This window comes from Sorex araneus, chromosome X (assembly GCF_027595985.1).
Source record: "Sorex araneus isolate mSorAra2 chromosome X, mSorAra2.pri, whole genome shotgun sequence".
In the NCBI taxonomy this organism is placed as follows: Eukaryota; Metazoa; Chordata; class Mammalia; order Eulipotyphla; family Soricidae; genus Sorex; species Sorex araneus.
In genome coordinates, this window is record NC_073313.1 from 155,971,571 (window position 1) to 155,992,524 (window position 20,954).

At 43.6% G+C, this 20,954-nt stretch overlaps 1 protein-coding gene and 1 pseudogene across 1 annotated transcript in view; both read left to right on the forward strand.

The window, feature by feature from the left end:
* The first annotated feature begins 238 nt into the window (after positions 1-238).
* Positions 239-359, forward strand: LOC129400613 (small nucleolar RNA SNORA72; annotated as a pseudogene).
* A 4,559-nt stretch (positions 360-4,918) lies between these two features.
* The window catches only part of LOC129399989 (DNA polymerase delta subunit 3-like), a 47,413-nt gene continuing 31,377 nt past the window's right edge, over positions 4,919-20,954 (forward strand). Inside the window, 3 exon segments of the mRNA XM_055121999.1 lie at positions 4,919-5,077; positions 5,943-5,998; positions 15,775-15,877. Coding sequence (XP_054977974.1) covers positions 5,018-5,077; positions 5,943-5,998; positions 15,775-15,877 — 219 coding nt within the window. The 5' untranslated portion in view covers positions 4,919-5,017.

Here is a 20,954-nt window from a genome sequence, read left to right on the forward strand (position 1 = left end):
TCAGTATTCTGAAAAAGATCTTGATGATCTAAGATTTTTTTAAATGATGTGTAGGATATGGCTCAAGTATGTATCTCACATGAAAAAGGCCTGGGGATGCAGTGGGGGCTAGGGTTGGGGGGCAAGGGGTATGCAGTGGGTGGGAAACAGAGCAAAAGTCATCCTGGCTCACTAATTGTCTTGGTAACTGGTTTTACCTGGAAGTTTAGAAAACTGATAGGGCATTTTAAAACTGCCCCTGAAAATCGGAGCTATTCTCAATGTTCCGATTAAACATTGCTTTAATAAGACCATGCATGCATCTCTAGATCTAGCTCTTTACCTACCTAGCTCTGGTCTTAGAAATGCTAGCCACAATACTGACATCCCAGTAGGAGCACCCCCGTAGGAGCACAACAAATTAGATGGGAAAGTAACAGATGCTAAATAAGCTCTGCAAACAGAAACAGTAATAGAAGGCTCAACCAGCAACAAACAGCTTAGTTAGTCCTCAGACAAGACTTAACAACTCCGTGGTGAGGTAAAACCATCTTCCCAAATTTTCTTTTGCTAAACCATTTTTGATAATTCCATTTAAAATCAACTATTTTGAGCCTGCTAAGGGGGCAGCCTTGGCGGGTGGTTGGGTAAAGGGAGACGATGGTGGATGGACGGTGGCGAACTTGGAGTTGGAACATTAAATGCCTGGAACAACTGTATTATTAATACCATTGTAAACCTCAGTGTTTAAACATAGGATTTTACTTTTTTAATGCTGGTGATATAAACAAAACTGTTTCTAAAGCTTTATCTCGACCTCCTTTGGCTCTCGTCTCTAGCTGTCAGCTGACCTTGGCCGTACATTTCATAATCCAATTGATTGAGGGCCTGCACGTTCTCACAAAGCAGCATTTGTTTCTGTTTTTGTTTTTAAAGAGGAAACATAGGGACTGAATCCCATAGCAGTGGGATTCCTGTGCTTGCCTTGCATATGGTGGACCCCGGAACTCTGCCACAAGCAACCCCTGAATACAGCCAGGAGTAACCCCAGAACATAGGCAAGATGTAGCCCCAACCCCTTCCAAAATGAAATGAAAGAAAAATGATAAAAGAGGAAACAGGGGCGTGGTGCTGTTAAAAAGCTGGAACAGAGCACTTTGGTCTCGATTTTTACATGTTTTGCATGAAGTGAAAGAGGGGATGATTTGGGATTGGTTCTGGACAGCCAAGACCAGTTTCCCACACTCCCTTTGATCCTGGACAGGTTAGCTGCCTCCTCCTGGTTCTCAGGGCAAAGTTAAGAACTGTTCACTCAATGCAGACTGCACTCCCTGGAGGGAAACTAAGCAAACAGGTGGCTTGCCAGTCAAACCGAGCCTGGAGACAGGAAGTCTTAGATGTCTGAGAATGAATGCAGGAACAAGCTCATGCTCTGAGTGTGTGAGGCCTGGTCCCCAGCATCCAGGAAGAATGCTTGGACAGGTGTATGGACCCAATTCACTTTGTTCTGACCGTCACCTACTCTGGAACTCTGCTCCCACCCCTCCCCTCTATTACCATACCTCCCACCTCTCTCTCCAAGCCTGCAGCAGCCCTGAGGCCAGCAGGCTCTGGGGTTTCCTAATCTAGGAATCTAGACATCTAGGGCTCCAGCCCACAGTGAGGCTGACTGCTTTTCTCTCCACCCCAGTATTGAGCTCATCTACACCCCCACCCTATTTTTTGCCTGAATCATCAGACTCTCTGAGGCTTGTTGTTTCTGGGGTGCAGTAGGTAAGGCGGCGAGGAAGGCAGTCTACTGCTTGAAACACAAACCTGATGGATTGCTTGGAAATCTGGAGATTCTTTGTCCTGGCTCCCACTGCAGCATTAGTGACATCACCATCCCTGACAGTTTGAGTCGGCTTCCTTTGGTTAGCAAATTCTTTGGTTGATTTCTTTTGTGGGGGTTGGGGATCATGCGAAATGGTGCTTTAAGGGTACCTCTCAACTCAGTGCTTGGGGGATCCTGTGATGCTGTGGATTGAACCTGGGTTCTTTGAGCTAGCTTTCTGATCCCCACTTATTGCTGTTACTTTTTGGTGTGGGGATCACACGTTGTGGTGCTCAGGGATTATTCATGGCTCACAGGTTAGTCCTGACTGTTCTCAGGAGACTGTGGTACCCGGGATAGAACCAGGGCCTCCTATGTGAGAAACATGCTCTAACCATTGAACTCTCTTTCCAACCCTGTTTTTGGAGTGCTGCACTTAATCTTTAACACTGATATAAGCCTCCTCCTTAAAGAAAAGAAAGTGAGGTATCTTTTAGTCTTTCACATTTCAAAAGGGGGAATGATTACAGATTCCTGGAAGAAGAGATAATTTTAGATCATTAAGTGCCTCAGTGTTTCCTTTTTAAAAATTTTTATTTTTATAATGTTGTTCACAATAATTTGTTACATTAAATATTCCAACACCAATTTTACCACCATTACACTTACCCACCACCAGTTTGTATATTCCAATCCTTCCCCCAAAGCAGGATCTAAATAATTTATTTTGTATTCTTTGTTACAAATAATACATTAAAAATGATTTTTAAAATGTCCTTAGTGGAAAGTATGTGAAGATGTATTTCACTTCGAAGCCATTAAGCCCTTATGTAAGAATGAGATGTTGCATGGCCACATTTACTCTGGGAATTCTAAAATTTTAAAGACTGAGGTTAATTTAATTTTTTTTAACTGTATGGTGAGTTTGGAGTCCTAGAGAGATTTATTTTTGAGTTTCTGGATCATGCCTGTTAATGAGCTTATATGGCGCCAGAGGCAGTTCCTGGGCATGACAGTCAAGTTACCAGAAACACAGGGAAATTCGGGGAAGTTGCCCATGAGACTGGAGATTTCGGGCACAAGTTCCGCATTCCTGTTTTTATCTGCAGATTCACTCATGGGTGAGGCTCGTTCGAGCCTGTGGAAGTCAGTCATGAGTATGGTGCCGGTGCAGTTCTGGAGGTTTTCAGCTGCCGGGGCTCTGTTGGGGCAGGGAGGGGAACTCACCCGCCCTCCTCTGGATTGCTCCTGATGAGACAGCCTGGTACAGGGTCTGGAGGCATCTCTATTGTGTATTGTTCTGTGCTCTTTTCCTGTCCTAGTGTTTTCAAAATGAGGATATTTCCATTTCTTTCTGATGATAAAAAGAATACACTTAAAAAATCAAAGTCACACAAGAAAAAAATTATTATGGAAGGGAATAAAGATCAACCAAGAGGCCAAGGTATTTGGAATAGCGCCTGGGATACTGCCCCACCCTCAAGTAAAGCCTGACCCATCCCCAAGGCTGATAGCCTTTCCCCCAAGGGAGCAGATGATAATGCTGTAGAGTATCTGGCACTAGAGTACCTAGTATAAAATATTTATCCTGTATTTTCAAACAAAATCAGTAGCAGTTGGTTATTTACAGTACTATATGTCCCAAGCATCACCACCCCAGCCTGACTGACCAAGAAGGCAGAGAGATCTGTGAGGATGGGTTCTGGCCCCAGCACTGCCATGTGTGGCTCCTACTTTAAAAATCATTGTAAAAAAATAATAATAATAGAAAAAAATTGATGGGGCTGGAGCAGTAGCACAGCGGGTAGGGCATTTGCTTTGCATGCAGCCAACCCAGGTTCGATACCCAGCATCCTATATGGTCCCCTGAGCACCGCCAGGGGTGATTCCTGAATGCAGAGCCAGGAGTAACACCTGTGCATTGCCAGGTGTGACCCAAAAAGAAAAAAAATAATAATAAAGATCATCGTAATAGGTACTGGAAAGATAGTACAGCACCTGGGTTTCATCTCCAGCACCTCATATGGTCCCCCAAGATAGCCCGGAGTGATCCATGAGCACAGAGCCAGGAGTAAGCCCTGAGCACAACTGAGTTTGGCCCCAAATCTAAAAAAAAACAAAACAAAACATAAATCCAGTTTTTGCCTGCTCCAGCAAATGGATGAACAACGAGACGACAGTGCTACGGTGCTACAGTGGTGCCGGAAATCAAACCGGTGGTCTTATCACGTGCAAGGCAAATGCATCAACCCCTGTTAATCATTCCAGTCCCAAAGGCTATCACTTTCTGTTCAGTTATCTTGTCTTATCTCTCAAGCCTATGGATCAATGGGGAAAACTTGAGTTTCAGTTCCAGTGCTAACTAGTGAACCTGGAAATCCTTTCAAGATTCTTGGTAATGTCATTTACTAGGAACAAACACAATCCATTTGTAAGGTTGCTTTGAAGATTAAATGAAACCCCACCTTCAAAGCACCTGTGACAGTAAGTCTGGTATATATGATGTCCAAATACCCAACTATTACTGATTTTGCTTGAATACACAGGATAAATATTTTGTGCTTCTTAGTTTATTATCTTATTTTTGTTTATTACAATTCACTGCTGTGTGCCTACTATTCTAGAAGCACCTGAGCTAGAATTTTTCTTTTTGGCTTTTTTTTGGGAGGGGGGAATCATACCCGATGATGCTCAGGGGTTACTACTGGCTCTGCACTTAGGAATCACTCCTGGCAGTGTTGGGGGCGGTTGGGGGGGGGACAATATGGAATGCTGGTGATTGAACCCTGGTCGGCCGCAGGCAAGGCAAACGCCCAACCCACTGCACTATTGCTCCGGTCCAGATATTTGTTGAATGTGAAGAAGTCAGGATTATTTTATCAATTTACAGGTGGCCAGACTGTAGCTCCTAAACTGCAGGCACTTTGCTCTGGTGAGAATACCCAGCCGCGAAGACACAACTCGATACCAGGATTCAAGCCCGCCCTCCTTGCCCGCCCACTTCCGGTCACTCCCATTAGCTCCGCCCACATCAGCCGCTTCGCGACTGGTTTAGTCCCTAGGCGGCCGCCGTAGCGCGTCGCCCCCGTTGCCTGGGAGACGACCCGGCCGTGGGAGGGCGGAGAGACGTTTCCCGCCGGCGGGAGCTGCGGCTGCGGCGGCCACAGCGGTGTCCCGAGGGTTGTCCAGAGGGGAGTCCCGCGGCCGCGGGCCCGGCGCTGCGCCATGGCGGACCAGCTCTACCTGGAGAACATAGACGAGTTCGTCACGGACCAGAACAAGATCGTGAGGCGCTCGGGGCCGGGGGGCTGGAGCCGGCGGCGCGGGGCCTGGCGGGGGGCGTGGGGCGTGGGGCGGGCGTGGACCTGGACCTGGCGGGGGCGGGTGGGGGGGCAGCAGCGACAGGTGCTCCCCGCACCCCTCCCCGCCTCCCGGAGCGCCGGCCACCCCGCTCTGTCCCCCGGACCGCTCTCCGGGCTCTGCTGGGTTTCCCCCCTCGCCCTCCGCCTTCCGAGCGCGCCCCCCGCGGGGTGGGAGGCACCCTGGCCCGGCGGGCGCGGCGGAAGCGCCCGGTCAACTTGGTCATTGGCTGGTTGGGAGAGGGCGAGGGCGTTTGCCAGGTTGCACGCGCCGCCGCCGCCATCGCGCCAGCCCGCACCTAGGGCCGGCTTCTCTCGGCCGACGCTGGGGAGGGGGGTGATGGGGAACTGGAGAGCCCAGGTCCATCCCAGCACTCGCAGGTCCAGCGTCCCATGCACGCCCCTCGTCTGCCCTTACCCGATCCTTCAGTGTCTCCGTGCCCTTTGGGGGTCTCAGGGTAACCCAGGAGGGTACTCGGATGGTGAGGTTTTTGAGGGTAGGCCCACGGGAAGGACAGGTCTTAGGTAAATAAGGGGGAATGAGAACCTTTTCTTGCTGTGTATATCCAGCGTTTTCTGTTAGACTCTTGTAGTAATTGATCAGCGAGGCAAAATTCTTAGTATTTGTAAAATGAACATTGCAGTCCCTCCTGCCCAGATGGATGGCTGTTGGTAAAAGTGGGTGGTATTAGTGTTTATAAGTTCATTTAGGAGCAGGAATCTCTGGGCTCTTTGGAACTGAACTACAGTCTGGAATCATCTAATACGGTACTTAAAATTTTTTTTTGCAGGTGACATACAAATGGCTGAGCTATACGCTAGGGGTTCATGTTAACCAGACCAAACAGTAAGTCCGGTTTTTCTCTTCCTTCTAGTTATGTTGCAGTTTTTTTGTTTGTTTGTTTTTGGCATTCTGTATGGCCTCAAGGATGGAGAATAAAGAACAGTACAATTTTCACCATCTTTTATGATTTTCCTATTAGAATGTAGGTAGATTTACATCAAATGTGGGGTGATAAATTTACTGGGTTGATTTGCAGCCTTGCCCTGTGGCTAGCATCACTTTGTTATTTCAAGGGTATTAAACAGGTTGGCCAATTCTAATACTTGAGGCCAATTAAGAAGGTTAGCCAAATTTTACAGTTCAGCTTCTGTGTCTGTTATGTTACATTTTCATTACATTTTCACCAGTGTGCCTTAGGCCTGTGTGTGTTGGGGTGTCAGTGAAGTGCTTTCATAGGTATTTGAGGTACATAGAGGTTTGATACACTTTTCCTGCAGTATTCAGCGTTTATTCCTGGCTCAGTGCTCAGGGAACACATATGTATATAAAGCAATGTATGGTGCAGGAATCAAACTGGTGTCTGTCACATGCAAGGCATATGCATCAACCCCTATTAATTGCCACTCCCACTCCACCCCACCCTCTGCCTCTGTGGCAGGCACCTTCCTTTTTACTCTCTCTTTACTTTGGCATCATGGTTTGCAATACAGATACTGAGAAGCCATCATGTTTGGTCCTTAGTGTACTTTCAGCACACATATTCCATCCCAAGTGATCCCTCCAACCATCATTGACTTAGTGGTCCCTTCTCCATCCAACTGCTTTATCCCCCAGCTCATGAGGCAGGCTTCCAACCGTGGAGCAATCCCCCTAGCCTTTGTCTCTACTCTCCTTGGATGTTAGTCTGATACTGTGTTATTTTATATTCCACAAATGAGTGTAGTCATTCTATGTCTGTCCCTCTCTTTCTGACTCATTTCACTTAGCATGTTACTGTCCATGTCCATTCACTTATAAGCAAATTTCATGATTTCATCTGTTCTAACAGCTGCAGAGTATTCCATTGTGTAGATATACCAAAGTTTCTTTGATCAATCGTCTGTTCTCGGGCACTCAGGTAGTTTCCAGATTCTGGCTATTGTGAACAGTGCTGCAATGAACATACAAGTCATTTCTACTGTACATTTTTGCATCCCCATTCTGGGGAAGTGGTATTGCTGTGTCATATGGAAACTCAATTTTTAGTTTTTGGAGGAATGTCCATATTGTTTTCCAAAAAGGCTAGACCAATCTGCATTGCCACCAACAATAAATGAGATTTCTCCCCGCATCCACACCAGCACTTATTGTTCCAGAACTTGTTGTTTCAGATCTTTGATGTGTGCTAGTTTATTTTGGAAATTTTTTTTTTTTTTGCTTTTTGGGTCACACTCGGCAATGCACAGGGGTTACTCCTGGCTCTGCACTCAGGAATTTCAGGAATTACTCCTGGCGGTGCTCAGGGGACCATATGGGATGCTGGGAATCGAACCCGGGTTGGCCTCGTGCAAGGCAAACACCCTACCCGCTGTACTATCGCTCCAGCCCCTATTTTGGAAATTATTTTAAGATCTGTCTTAGAACAGTAAGCTTGACAAACATGATCCTTCCTGCCATTGACTTGTATGATACAATATACAGAAATATAGAAATATAAAATAATGTGATTATATGATATAGAAAAACATTATATTTATAAAATATAAAACATGTGTGATAATGCTATGAAGAATTTAAGGAAGGCATTGTATATTCTAGACTGTCTTGGGAAAAATTATAATGGAACTAGTCAGAAGAAATTAGTAAAATGAGATTAACAGTTAATGGCATTTAGGAGGTACATTTTATAAGAAGTAACATGTTGACAGTAATATTTTAGACTGTTACGAATTTTGTTGGTAAATGTAAGTTGTTTGGCATACTTGGATAGATAAGCATGTCTAAGATGCAAAATTCTACATTTAATTTTTAATTGTTTGTGCAAGGTTGACCTTGTTACTATATATTGGAGAACTGGGTCCTGGGGTTGAAGTCAGAGAGATAGTATGGTGGGTGGGTATGCACTTGCCTTGCACATGGCCAACCCAGGTTCCACCCTGACATCACAAGTGGTCCCCTGAGTCACACCAGAAGTGATCCCAGAGCACAGGGCCAGGAGTGGAGTAAATTGTGAGCACTCTCAGGTGCATAATAAATAAATAAATGGAGAGAGACCTGGGGTTGAGCAAATTGTAGTTGGAATACAGCAAGTGCTGCAGTAATGGATGTGGGCTAGGTTCTGTTAGGTGTTTGAGGGCAAAGGTGCTATAATTGCCAAGGTTTGAACCTAAGGCCACTTTATGCAAAGCACACTACTTTTTTTTGAGAGGTTTTTTGTTTTTTTTTTTTTGGTTGGGGCTGTTTAGGTCAAACGCTGTGGTGCTCAGGAGTTATTCCTGGCTTTGTGCCCAGGAGTGACCCTGGGCAGTGCTCAGGGGACCATCTGTGTTGCTGGAGATCAGACCAGGGTTGGCCACATGTATGGCACATACCTCAACCCCAGTCCATCTCTCTGGCCTTAGGGTAGGAACTTTACTACTCTCCCAAGGTGTCCGTTGTAAAATTGAACTACTTTCCTTCCCTCCCTTCCTTCCTTTCTTTCTTCCTTTCTTTTTTTTTTTTTTTCTTCAGGCACACTCAGTCGTGCTGAGGGCTTCCCTCTGGCTTTGTGCTCTAGGATTACCCCTGGCAGACCCAGGGGACCATATGGGGTGGTGGGGATTGAACCTAGGTCAGCCACATACAAGGCAAACACCTTACCTGCTGTGCTATGAAAAAACTGTTGATTAAATATCACTTGATTTGCATCTGTCCACTTCTTTATGGCAGACTTGGATAATGAATGGAAAGTGGGAGCACAATTGACACCTGGAAGTGAAATATTGCAACCAAGAGATTTGGAGGGCATAAAGTCAAGCATTGCTTAGTAGGAAGAACTCAGACTTGGCCACTCAGTGGAAAGGGAGAAGGGTAATGACTTCCACATTTCAGGCTTGGGTTTTTTGAGCAGATGTTGTTGTTGTCAGGAATGGAATGAATGAAATAGACTAGGAGAATGTGTCATAAGAATGTAGAATATGTAGTAAGGTGACACAATCCTGGTGCATCCAGGGTTGCCAGTTTTAGTGCTAAAAATCCGGCCTCTGGAGACCCCTCTAGCCTGGCAAAGCTAGATGATGGCTGTCTCCCAGTTTAAAAGTGAAGAGAGAGCCCCAGCAGATACAGAAGTGGGAGGAAATCAAATCAAGTAGGAAACAGAAAGGAGATAGTTTGAGGGGAACAGGGGCGCTGGTGCTTTGATTATGAAAGCTAAGAGAGTGGTCAGTGATCAGGGTTTTTAGCTCTCTTTGACAAATGTAACATGTTAAGGTGATTCAGTAAATGCTGCTTGAAATAAATAAAAAGTAGATGGCATCTCTTGCCAATTTTATTAAACTTGAGTTATTGAGGGGGAAGTGCCTCCTCTCGGAGCATAGGGATTTCTGTGTTGAGTGTTTATCAGTCTTAGGTTAGTGACTCTGAGTGGTCATAAAATTGCAATTTCATGAGCTGTACACTTGTGGTCATACATAGTGGTTCTTTTTTGGGGGCATGGTGTGAGTTCACAAAGTAAAATGCAGGGCTGCAGCTGTGATGTGTGTGCTTTGGTGGCCCAGAGTCGCCTCCCTACTTTCCCAGGCCTCCCAAATAGAGACAGGGAGATAGGGAACCACAGCCTGATGGTGGAAATGGCCTGGTTAATGCAGAGCTCTAGAACATCTGAAGGGGGTGAAGGTAAGGACATAGGTGTAATTGGTCATTTACATAGATAAACATTTGGTGGAGGAAATTTTTTTTTAATTTTATTTATTTATTTTATTGAATCACCATGTGGAAAGTTACAAAGCTTTCAGGCTTAAGTCTTAGTTATACAATGCTCGAACACCCATCCCTTCACCAGTGCACATATTCCACCACCAAGAATCACAGTATACCTCCCCTCCGCCCGGCCTATGTAGCTGATAAATTTCACTTTACTTTCTCTTTACTTTGATTACATTCAGTATTTCAACAAAAAACTCACTATTATTGTTTGGAGTTTCCCCCCCAACCAAGTCGGTCCTGCTGAAAAGGAAGCATTTGATAATTTGTTTTCCATTGCTGAGAATGATGACATATGAGGCCGTGCAGCCACAATAAGCGGCCGCTCGGTTTTGGATTTCTGTATTTTAGTATTTTAGTAACTAAGTCCAGAGAAATTTCTGCCAGAAGTTGCATCATTGCAAGCTCGTACCTCTCTGCTACTTTATATTCCACATGTGAGTGCAATCTTTCTATGTCTGTCTCTTTCTTTCTGACTCATTTCACTCAACATGATTCTTTCCATGTTGATCCACTTACATGCAAGTTTCATGACTTTATCTTTTCTAACAGCTGCAGAGTATTCCATTTTGTAGATGTACCAAAGTTTCTTTAACCAGTCATCTGTTTTTGGGCACTCCGTTTTTTTCCAGATTATAGCTATTGTAAACAGTGCTGCAATGGACATAGAAATGCAGATGTCATTTCTACTATACCTTTTTGCCTCTCCCGGATATATTCCTAGGAGTGGTATTGCTGGATCAAATGGAAGCTCAATTTCTAATTTTTTGAGAAGCGTCCATATTGTTTTCCAAAAGGGCTGATCCAGTCGGTATTCCCACCAGCAGTGAAGGAGAGTCCCTTTCTCCCTACATCCACGCCAACACTGGTTGCTTTCGTTTTTTTTTTTTTTTTAATAATGGGATGTGGGCCAGTCTCTGTGGTGTGAGATGTGGTGTGAGTCTCATTGTTGTTTTGATCTGCATCTCCCTGACGATTAGTGATGTCGAGCATTTTCTCATGTGCCTCTCAGCCATTTGAATTTCTTCTTTGGGAAAGTTTCTGTTCATTTCATCACCTCATTTTTTGATCGGGTCAGCAGTTTTCTTCTTGTGGAGTTCAACCAGTGCATTGTGTTTTTTTGTTTTGTTTTGTTTTGTTTTTGGGTCACACCTGGCAATGCACAGGGGTTACTCCTGGCTCTGCACTCAGAAACCACCCCTGGCGGTGCTCAGGGGACCATATGGGATGCTGGGAATCAAACCCAGGTCGGCTGCGTGCAAGGCAAATGCCCTACCCGCTGTGCTATCGATCCAGCCCCTAAACCAGTGCATTGTGTATCCTTGATATCAACCCTTTATCGAATGGGTACTGGGTAAATATCCTTTCCCATTCTGTAGACTGTCTTTGTATTTTGGTCACTTTTTTTTTGAGCTGCAGAAGCTTCTTAGTTTAAGATAGTCCCATTTATTTATCTCTGTTTTCACTTGCTTGGCCAGTGGCGTGTCATCTTTGAAGATACTGTTGGCTTCAATGTCGTGGAGAGTTTTGCCTGCCTTGTCTTCAATGTACCTTAGGGATTCTGGTCTGATGTTGAGGTCTTTAATCCATTTTGATCTGACTTTTGTACATGGTGATAGGTGGAAATCTAAGCCCATTTTTTTGCATGTAGCTGTCCAGTTTTGCCAGCATAATTTGTTAAACATGCTTTCCTTCCTCCACTTCACATTTCTTGCTCCCTTATCAAAGATTAGATGATCATATATTTGGGGATGTGTGTCAGAGTATTCAACCCTGTTCCATTGGTCTGCAGCTCTGCCTTTGTTCCAGTACCATGCTGTTTTAATTACTACTGCTTTATAGTAGAGTTTGAAGTTGGGGAGGTTGACTCCTCTCATTTTCTTTTTCCCAAGAATTGCTTTAGCTATTCATGGGGGCTTATTGTTCCATATGAATTTCAGGAGTGCTTACTCCATTTCTTTGAAGAATGTCAAGGGTATCCTCATAGGGATTGCATTGAATTTGTATAATGCTTTGGGGAGTATTGCCATTTTGACAATATTAATTCTTCCAATCCATGAGCAGGGGATATCTTTCCATTTTCTCATGTCCTCTTTTATTTCCCGAAGTAGCATTTTGTAGTTTTCATTATACAAGTCCTTTACCTCCTTAGTTAAGCTGATTCCAAGGTACTTGATTTTTTGAGGCACAATTGTGAACAGGATTGCTTTTGTCATGACGCTTTCTTCTCTCTCATTATTTGCATATAGGAAAGCCATGGACTTTTGGGTATTGATTTTATAGCCTGCAACTTTGTTTCTAGGAGTTTCTTGGTAGAGGTTTTAGGGTTCTCTGAGTATAGTATCATATAATCTGCAAATAGTGAGAGCTTGTTATCTTCCTTTCCTACCTGAATGCCCTAAATATCTTTTTCTTGCCTAATCGCTATTGCAAGTACTTCCAGTACTATATTGAACAGAAGTGGAGAGAGTGGGCATCCTTGTCTTATCCCTGTTCTTAGAGGGAAGGCTCTTAGTTTTTCCCCATCGAGGATGATGCTTGCTGTAGGCTTGTGATAAACGGCTTTGACTATATTGAGGAAAGTCCCTTCTATACCCATGGTGGAGGAAATTCTTTTAGGGAGATTAACTCTGTCTCCCAGGGACATCTACATTGCTTTTATCTTTCCCTCTAGTTATGTAGGTTATCAATACTTGCAGTTGTTTGGATAAGCACAGTAAGAGACAAGGATCCCCAAACTTAGTTCTCTGGGCGATGAGAGCAAGCAAGGCTATTTAACATTTAGTTCTCTGGGTTCTGAGAACAAGCAAGGCTTTTACCATAAATCCCAGACTAAGTCCTCGGGCCAGTTCAGCTTGTCCTTCCCCATGGGGGTCCTGTCTCTTAAGGCATAACAGTTCACATCAAGATCAAGCATTTATGCTTTCTAGAATGCCCTATTTCGATGGCAGAGTAGCTTTGCCACTTGCCTCGGGTCCATTCCAGTCCCACAGCAGGATCTCCCTTTTGGGGTGTTTGGACCCATAGCAACTAAAGCCTGAGTTATGACCAAGTAATTATGCCCAGGAGTAGATATATCTCAGAGTCAATCAACTCCCGAATATTAGGAGCATAACATTGATGATCTTTCTGTGTTTAATCAAAGAACATTGCCCTATAATAAATTATAAAAAGGTTACAGGGGAAATAGAAAAACAGGTACAGATACACAGTACTTCAGATACAAAGCAGTACTGATGCAAAGTTCAGATATACCAGAAAGTTTTGACTTACAAGTAATCAAGACTGAGTTGGGGAGCTGTGACAATGAGGTAAAATACAAAGGAAAGGTTAAAGTTAAACTTTTTTTTTTTTTAATTTATTCTTTTATTGAATCACCATGTGGAAAGTTAAAAAGCTTTCAGGTTTAAGTCCTAGTTATACAATCCTCGAACACCCATCCCTTCACCAGTACACATATTCCACCACCAAGAATAAATTAGAGATAGCAGCAAGGGCTCGAGAAGCTTCTCTGGGAGGAGGAAAAGGGGCAACTCATTGATGAAGCCTAAAGCATTTATGGTTAATATTCATCAGCATGGTGGTTGGAGGTGGCGTGTATTGGACTACACCTGGCAGTACTCAGGCCTGCTTCTGGCTCTGTGCTCAGAGGTTACTTCTGGTGGTGCTTGGGGTCTATGAGTAGTGCCAGGGATTGAACCAGGATTGATCATGTGCAGGGCAAGCACCTAAACTCCTGGCTGTCTAAAATGGCTCTTAATGTTTAGAGCAATGAGTCCTTTTGAGGATCTAAATCCTCAAACTGTCTCCTCCCCCAAAAGCATATATACATTTTGTTTACAACTTGGGGTGTTGGGGAGAGCTTATAGATGGACACACGAACTATAGGTTGTGAGAATCAATACAATCCTATTTTATTGATGATGATGATGATGATGACGATGATTAATGGACTAGAGCAATAGCACAGCGGGTAGGGCCTTTGCCTTGCATGCAGCTGACCCAGGTTCAATTCCTCTGTCCCTCTCGGAGAGCCTGGCAAGCTATTGAGAGTATTCCCTCTACATGGCAGAGCCTAAGCAAGCTACCTGTGGCGTATTAGATATGCCAAAAACAGTAATAACGAGTCTCTCAATGGAAACGTTACTGGTGCCCGCTCAAGCAAATCGATGAACAATGGAACAACAGTGCTGCAGTGCTATTATTAATAATAATTACTAGTAATAATAATAACATTATTATTATTATTATTATTTTTGCTTTTTGGGTCACACCCAGCGATGCTCAGGGGTTACTCCTGGCTTTGCACTCAGGAATTGCTCCTGGCAGTGCTTGGGGGACCATATGGGATGCTGGGGATCGAACCCGGGTCGGCCACGTGCAAGGCAAACGCCCTACCGCTGTGCTATCACTCCGACCCCTAGTAATTATTATTGATAATTATTAATATTAAATTATTTTAATAATAATTATTAAAAGGTCCTGAAAAATTACTTAACTCCTAGAATCACATAGCTTATAATGTAACTGCTGTTTTTTCCTTCTCCTGTCTTTTATCCTTTCTCTTCTTCCTCTTCCTTCTATTGTCTCTCCTCCTCCTTATCATTATTATTGTCATCAGCAGCATTATTCTTTTGGACCTCCCAAGCATTGCTAAGGAGGCCCAGAAGCCACTCAGTGGTACTTGACCTACTTGATCAGTGGTTCTGTGTAAGGGCCCAAAGATGCAGTTCTGGGGCTGGAGCGATAGCACAGTGGGTAGGGTGTTTGCCTTGCATGCAGCCAACCTGGGTTCCATTCCCAGCATCCCATATGGTCCTCTGAGCACCGCCAGGATTGATCCCTTAGTGCATGAGCCAGGAGTAACCCCGGAGCATTGCCGGGTGTGACCCAAAAAAGCAAAAAACCAAACAAACAAAAGATGCAGTTCTTTTTAAAAATTTTATCACCATGTGGAAAGTTACAGAGTTCTCAGGTTTATGTCTCAGTTATACCGTATTCAAACACCATCCCTTCACCAGTGCCCATATTCCACCACCAAAATCCCCGGTATACCCCCCGCCCCCCACCCCAACTGTATAACTGATGAACCTCACTTTATTTTCTCTTCACCTTGATTACGTTCCATATTTCAACACAAGACTCACTATTGTTGTGGGAGTTATATCCCCAAACAAGATAACCCTAATAAGGAGGCATTTGATAATTAGTTTTCCATTCAAAGATTGTATGTTTTCAGGTTTTAGACAAGGTCGCGCGAGCGCGGCCGCGCAGCTCGGATCTGTCCCAGTCCCGAATCCTGGAGCCGTGTTAGTTGCTGCTCAGTGTCGCTAGGGTTCCATCTGGAGAAGGTGTGCAGGCGGCACCTCCTCCCTCCGGCCCCCCAGTGTTGCTGGCCCCGATTCGGGTCCGGAGCATTGTCTGGGCCTCGTTGCTCACCAGAATGCCTCAAGATGCAGTTCTTAAGGGGGTCTCAAGGGACCAAATGTGGCTCAGGCACTTGTTATACCCTAACTTGTTCTATCTCCCTCCTGAGTTCATTCTTGATTCAACTGTTCTATTATTACATGTCATTGTCACTGCAAGCAGGTTCAATTCTCATTGGATTCCTTTTATTTCTGTTACTTGATCACTGCCAAATCAATACAAGTTGATCCCAACACTTTTATCTACCTTCCTTCCTTCCTTCCTTCCTTCCTTCCTTCCTTCCTTCCTTCCTTCCTTCCTTCCTTCCTTCCTTCCTTCCTTCCTTCCTCCCTCCCTCCCTCCCTCCCTCCCTCCCTCCTTCCTTCCTTCCTTCCTACCTGCATGTGCATGTCCTTAAAGGACAAATTAAGAGTCAGTGGGCAAGTTAAAAATGAAAACTTTCACTAATGACTCATGCTTTTTGTTTGGAACAGGATGCTGTATGATTATGTTGAAAGGAAGCGGAAGGAAAATTCAGGAGCTCAGTTGCATGTAACCTACTTAGTATCTGGTAGTCTCATTAAGAATGGACATTCGGTAAGTTTGCTCAAATCTTATCATGAACTTAGATGTATCTGATCTGTGGACAGTGTTTCCTAACATGAGAGGAGGAAGCTAAGGGAAACTATGATGTAGGTTTTTTTGGTTTTTTTTGTTTTTTGCTGGAGGAGCAGTTTTGGGCTATAGGGGGCAGTGCAGCTTTGAGACAAGGTCATTATTATGGAAGTTTAAAAAAATTACTGAAAAATGATTATTTTGAATCTTTTGTTTGTTTGTTTTGGGAGCTACACCTAGCAGTGCTCAGGGCTTACTCCTGGCTCTGCATTCAGGAGTGATCTCTGGTGGTGCTCAGAGCAGCATTGAGCTGGGATTGAATTCAGGTAGGCCATGTACAAGGCAAGTCCTTAACCTCTACACTATCTTTCTTGCCCTATTTTGGGTGTTTTTTAAAAAATAACTTAAATTTTGGAAAGTTTGGGTAGTTTCATGACTATGTTGCAGAGACCATTTTTATAAGATTTTCTTAGATAGTAAGACATTTAGAGACTATTTCTGGGGGTGAAGTGATAGTACAGCAGATAGGTCACTTTCCTTGCATGTGGTTGGCCTGAGTTCAATCTCCAGCATCCCATATGGTCCCCTAAGGAACACCAGGAGTAATTTCTGAGTGCAGAGCGAGGAGAAACATCTGAGCATTACTAGGTGTGATCCAAACACCACCCCACCTCCGTCCCCCAGATAGACTGTTCTGTTCGTCTTCTCTTTTCCTCAGGAAGGTATATTGGGGTTTATTAGTTGTCAAGCCACAAACTTGACATTCATAAAGTGTAATTTAACTTTGTTTTTTGGGCTGCTTTGCCTGTGCTCAGGTTTTACTCCTGGCTCTGACCTCTGGGATCACTCCTGGTGGGACTTGGAAGACGATCGGGGTCTTCCAAGAGGATCAAACCTGGTCCAGCCATGTGCAAGGAAAGTGCTTTACCCATTGTTCTCTCTCTCCTCTCTCTGGTACCCCATATGGTTCTCTGAGGCCCACCGGAAGTGGCCCATAAAACAACTGAACTTGATTTTACCTTGAGCCTTTAGTTGGAAGACGTAGTCTGAGTGGCCGAAGAATGGAGTGTTGTTAGGGAGCTGAGCTAATATTCTTGTTTATCTTTTTATCATTCCCTCTGATACCTGGTAGACATGTAACGATCAATGCAGGTTGCTGCTATTTTCATCATCCTAACCACAAAATTATTTCCAGTCTCAGTTTCTCAGCTCTGTTCCATGCCCCTCTCTGGGACACAGGGATCTGTACTTTTACATCCCTGAATGCTGCTTCACGTGGTCTAAAAACCAGCGTGCCCCCCCCCCCGTCCCCAATTTTATAGATCTTCTGTAATAGGCTTCAAGGTTAAAAATTTTGTTTCAGGAGCCAGGGAGATAGGAGTTATGGTGTAGCTCTTATATTTGCCTGATTTGAGTTTGATCATATGCATCACCATCTCACCCTTCTCCCCGCCCCCCCAAGAATCATTGTGAGTGGGTCCTGGACCCCAAGTGTGGTTTGGGAGATCCCTCCCTATGTTCAAAATTAATTAAAGAGTATGTGTTTTAAGATAAAACTCTCCGTTTTTGTTCTGATTACATGAAAGTTTTTTTTTTTAAGAGACAATACATGGCAGTGTTCAGAAGTGGTGTGGTGCCAGGGATTGAACACTGGACCTTGCACATACCAGACACTTGCACTGTCTCCCTCGCCCATAACAGCAAATTGCGTTGGATCCTTGGATAGCTTTAGGATTGTTCTTTCAGGATTTAGGGTATTCTTGAAAGAACCCTTAAAAATGCATTCAAGTTACTTATCACAGGGTATTTGTGGTGGCAGCTTGGGCCCAGGGATCACTCCTGGTGGGACTCCGTGGACCATATGCAGAGCTGGAGTCAGTTGTGCACTAGGCGAGCATCCTAATCCCTGTACTATCTGGCCCCGTGATTTCTGGTTTTTGTATTTTTGGCAGGGTTTGGGGGCTTGGGCCTATCCGGCAGTACATGGGGTTTACTTTCCAGCGGTGCTCGCTTAGGGGACACTCACTTCCAGGGAGCAAACCCAGGCTCCCACATACAAAGCCCCAACTCTCCTCAGCGCATCTGAGGCCATTTTTTGAATGTTTGGAGTTTTTTTGTTTTGAGGCCACACCTTGTCGGACATCTTGTTTCCGTGCTTAGGGCTCACTCCTAGTGGTGCTTGGGGACTATATGTGGTACCAGGGATAGAAACAGGTACCGCTCTGGAGGGATGAGTGATGGAACACTGACTGAGACCTAGTCATGAATAGCTTTGTAATGTTGATTCAATTAAAAACAGAAACAAAATGTTGGGTCCCAGTCTGTTTTTCACGTGCCCATCATCAGGTACCATTTTCTGGGCTGGAGAGAAAGTGCCGGGTTAGGGCACTTGCCGTGTGCGTGGTTGATCCCTTTGGTTTCCAGCAGCACGTGCTTCCCACAACTTTCCCTCCCCTCCAGTTTTTTTCTCTGTCTGGCTTATTGATGTTCTTCTGTTTCTGAATTTTAATTCGACCCCCCCCCTTTTTTTTTTTTTTTAAGAAGCAACAATACATTTTCAAATAAAACCTTAATCAGAATCTTGGCATATAAAGTATATCCTGAGTAGGGTTGCAGTGCCGATAAGCAAATTCACTAGGTTTTATTAACTAGTGAGGGTTCTAATTCTGTCATTTCTTCTGCATTTATTGGCTACAATTTATTTTTTATAAAGAATTTTCATCAACTAGCCATATTTTCTTTCCTTTCTGAAATGCTCAGGGGCTTCTCCCAGCACGGCCCCCTTTTGTGGCTCTTGAATTCATTAGTCCTTTTTAACACGGAATCTGAGCCCTGTGTTGGTCTGCTTTGTTTTAGCACCAGCAAGCTGCCATTTCCAGTGTGTTGTGGATAGTTTCTCATACTTTTTCTCATCAGTTTTGTCTTTTTTTTTTTTTTGGTTGTATAATTCTGTAGAAAATGACTTTTTTAGAAATGCCTATTTAACTTTTTTAAAAAAAGAAAATGCGTTATGAAAACATACTCATACTCTTAGTTCAAACTTATAATTACATTCTTAAAACTTAACTTTATGTTGCTTTTAAGTTGTGATTTATGGTGGTTCCTAACATATGTATTTGCTTTAGCCAGTTAATGAGATTTAGAAAAGCAAAACAAATATTGTAGTATGTTAACTAAAAACAATTAAAGATTACTTTATAGTTCTTTTTTGGTCCTAGTACAAATGCAGTTATCCTCTATTTTAGAATCACTTGAAATAATTCCTCTCTGCTAATTCTGTATAATATGTTTTATTTTTGCCCCAGTTTCAGTTTTTCAGTTTAATATCTTTGTCCTTTTTTCTATTTTTATTCGTTTTGTGTTTTCCTCCCATTGTTTATATATATATATATAATATACATATATCATGTATAGCATAGGTATATTGCACAACACATCGAAATAGAGGTAGCTAGATACATACATACATACGTGTATATTTTTTATGGTGCTGTGGATGAACCCAGGACCTGACACATGCAAGGCAAGTACTCTACAAATGAACTACATACCTGGCCCAGAATATATTTTCGATACAAGCAAACATTCTTAACCACCTTTATCAGATAAATGGGCGCATACTTTGCTTTTCTTGATGTTAGATCCTGAGCAGCACTTCAGCAGTCACAGAAACATTCCTCGTTGCTTAGACAGGCACGTGCTTCTGCACTGACTGGTACACACTAGGGTATCCAGCAGCCTCTTGCTGATAATTATGTGATAATATATAGTCCTTGGCTTTTTCAGTGGCGCTGTAGCAAATAGTTCTGTGTATATTTATTTTGTGTATTTTTATATATTTGAGAGCTGCATTCTAGAAGTAAGGTACATAGGTGAGATTCTGTTGGGTATTGCCAAATTTTCCATCCTATCAACAATGTGTGGGAGATAGGTTTCCATATAACACACACCGTTGTGTATTTTGGGCCTATTTACTTTTGCAGTGAATTTCTCTGTGCATACCTTTTGCTTCCTTTTTTAAAGGTATATTAGTCTTTGTTTTCTCTGTGAGTGTGTGTGTGTGTGTGTGTGTGTGTGTGTGTGTGTGTTTTAGAAGCTCTATATTAATCCTTTGTTGTATATCTACATATCTTTTCCAACTTTACCTTTCTTTTTTGAGTATATGAAAATTTATTACTACTGTGTTTTCAAAACTTGTGATCTTGGTTTTTCTTTCTTGCCTTTGTGTAAGGTCAAACAAAAAGAGACACATTTGCTACTTGAAACCTGAAAGCCGACTCTGCAGTGTGTCACCCAGAGCGTGCCTTCTGTGACCAAATCCAGCAACCAAAACTGCATTGTTTTCCTCAGTAAAATTGAAGCAGCCATAGTCGGGTACAAAACTGAGCTTTGTTTTGCCATTCTTCATCAGCTGAACTTGGGCACACTGTCTAACTGCAGAATTGGGCTGTTTGGCCTCAACTCCCAGCTTCCTCCAGCACAATCCCCTTTGCATGGGAAGCACCTCCAGAAGGGTTGGCCTTCAGGGCTGTGCTCAAGTGTGCGTTCCTGTATATACTGTTTGTCACTGCTGCAGAGCTTCCGGGCAGCCTGAAGACCAACGCTGACCGTTCGGCCTGTAGCATGGGCCTGAGCAGAAGAGCCACCTTGTTCTTTGTTCTTTGCCTAGTTTGGGGAGCTTTTTGGTCAATGAAAAGTGATTTGTTTTTATATGTAGCTTATTTCTAGATTTTTGAAGTTCTGCTTTGAAAGTTTTTCTTTTTTTTTTGAAGGGGGGGGGTCACACCCAGCGATGCACAGGGATTACTCCTGGCTCTGCACTCAGGAATTACTCCTGGCAGTGCTCAGGGGACCATATGGGATGCTGGGAATCAAACTCAGGTCGGCTGCGTGCAAGGCAAACACCCTACTCGCTGTGCTAAAACTCCAGCCCCCTAAAGTTACTCGTTTTTCATGTATGTTTTTTTTGTTGTTGTTATTCTGTTCTACTTGTTTTTGGCTTAGGACCACACCTCACAGTACTTATTAGGTGTTACTGCTCTTGTTTTGGGGGTCCCTC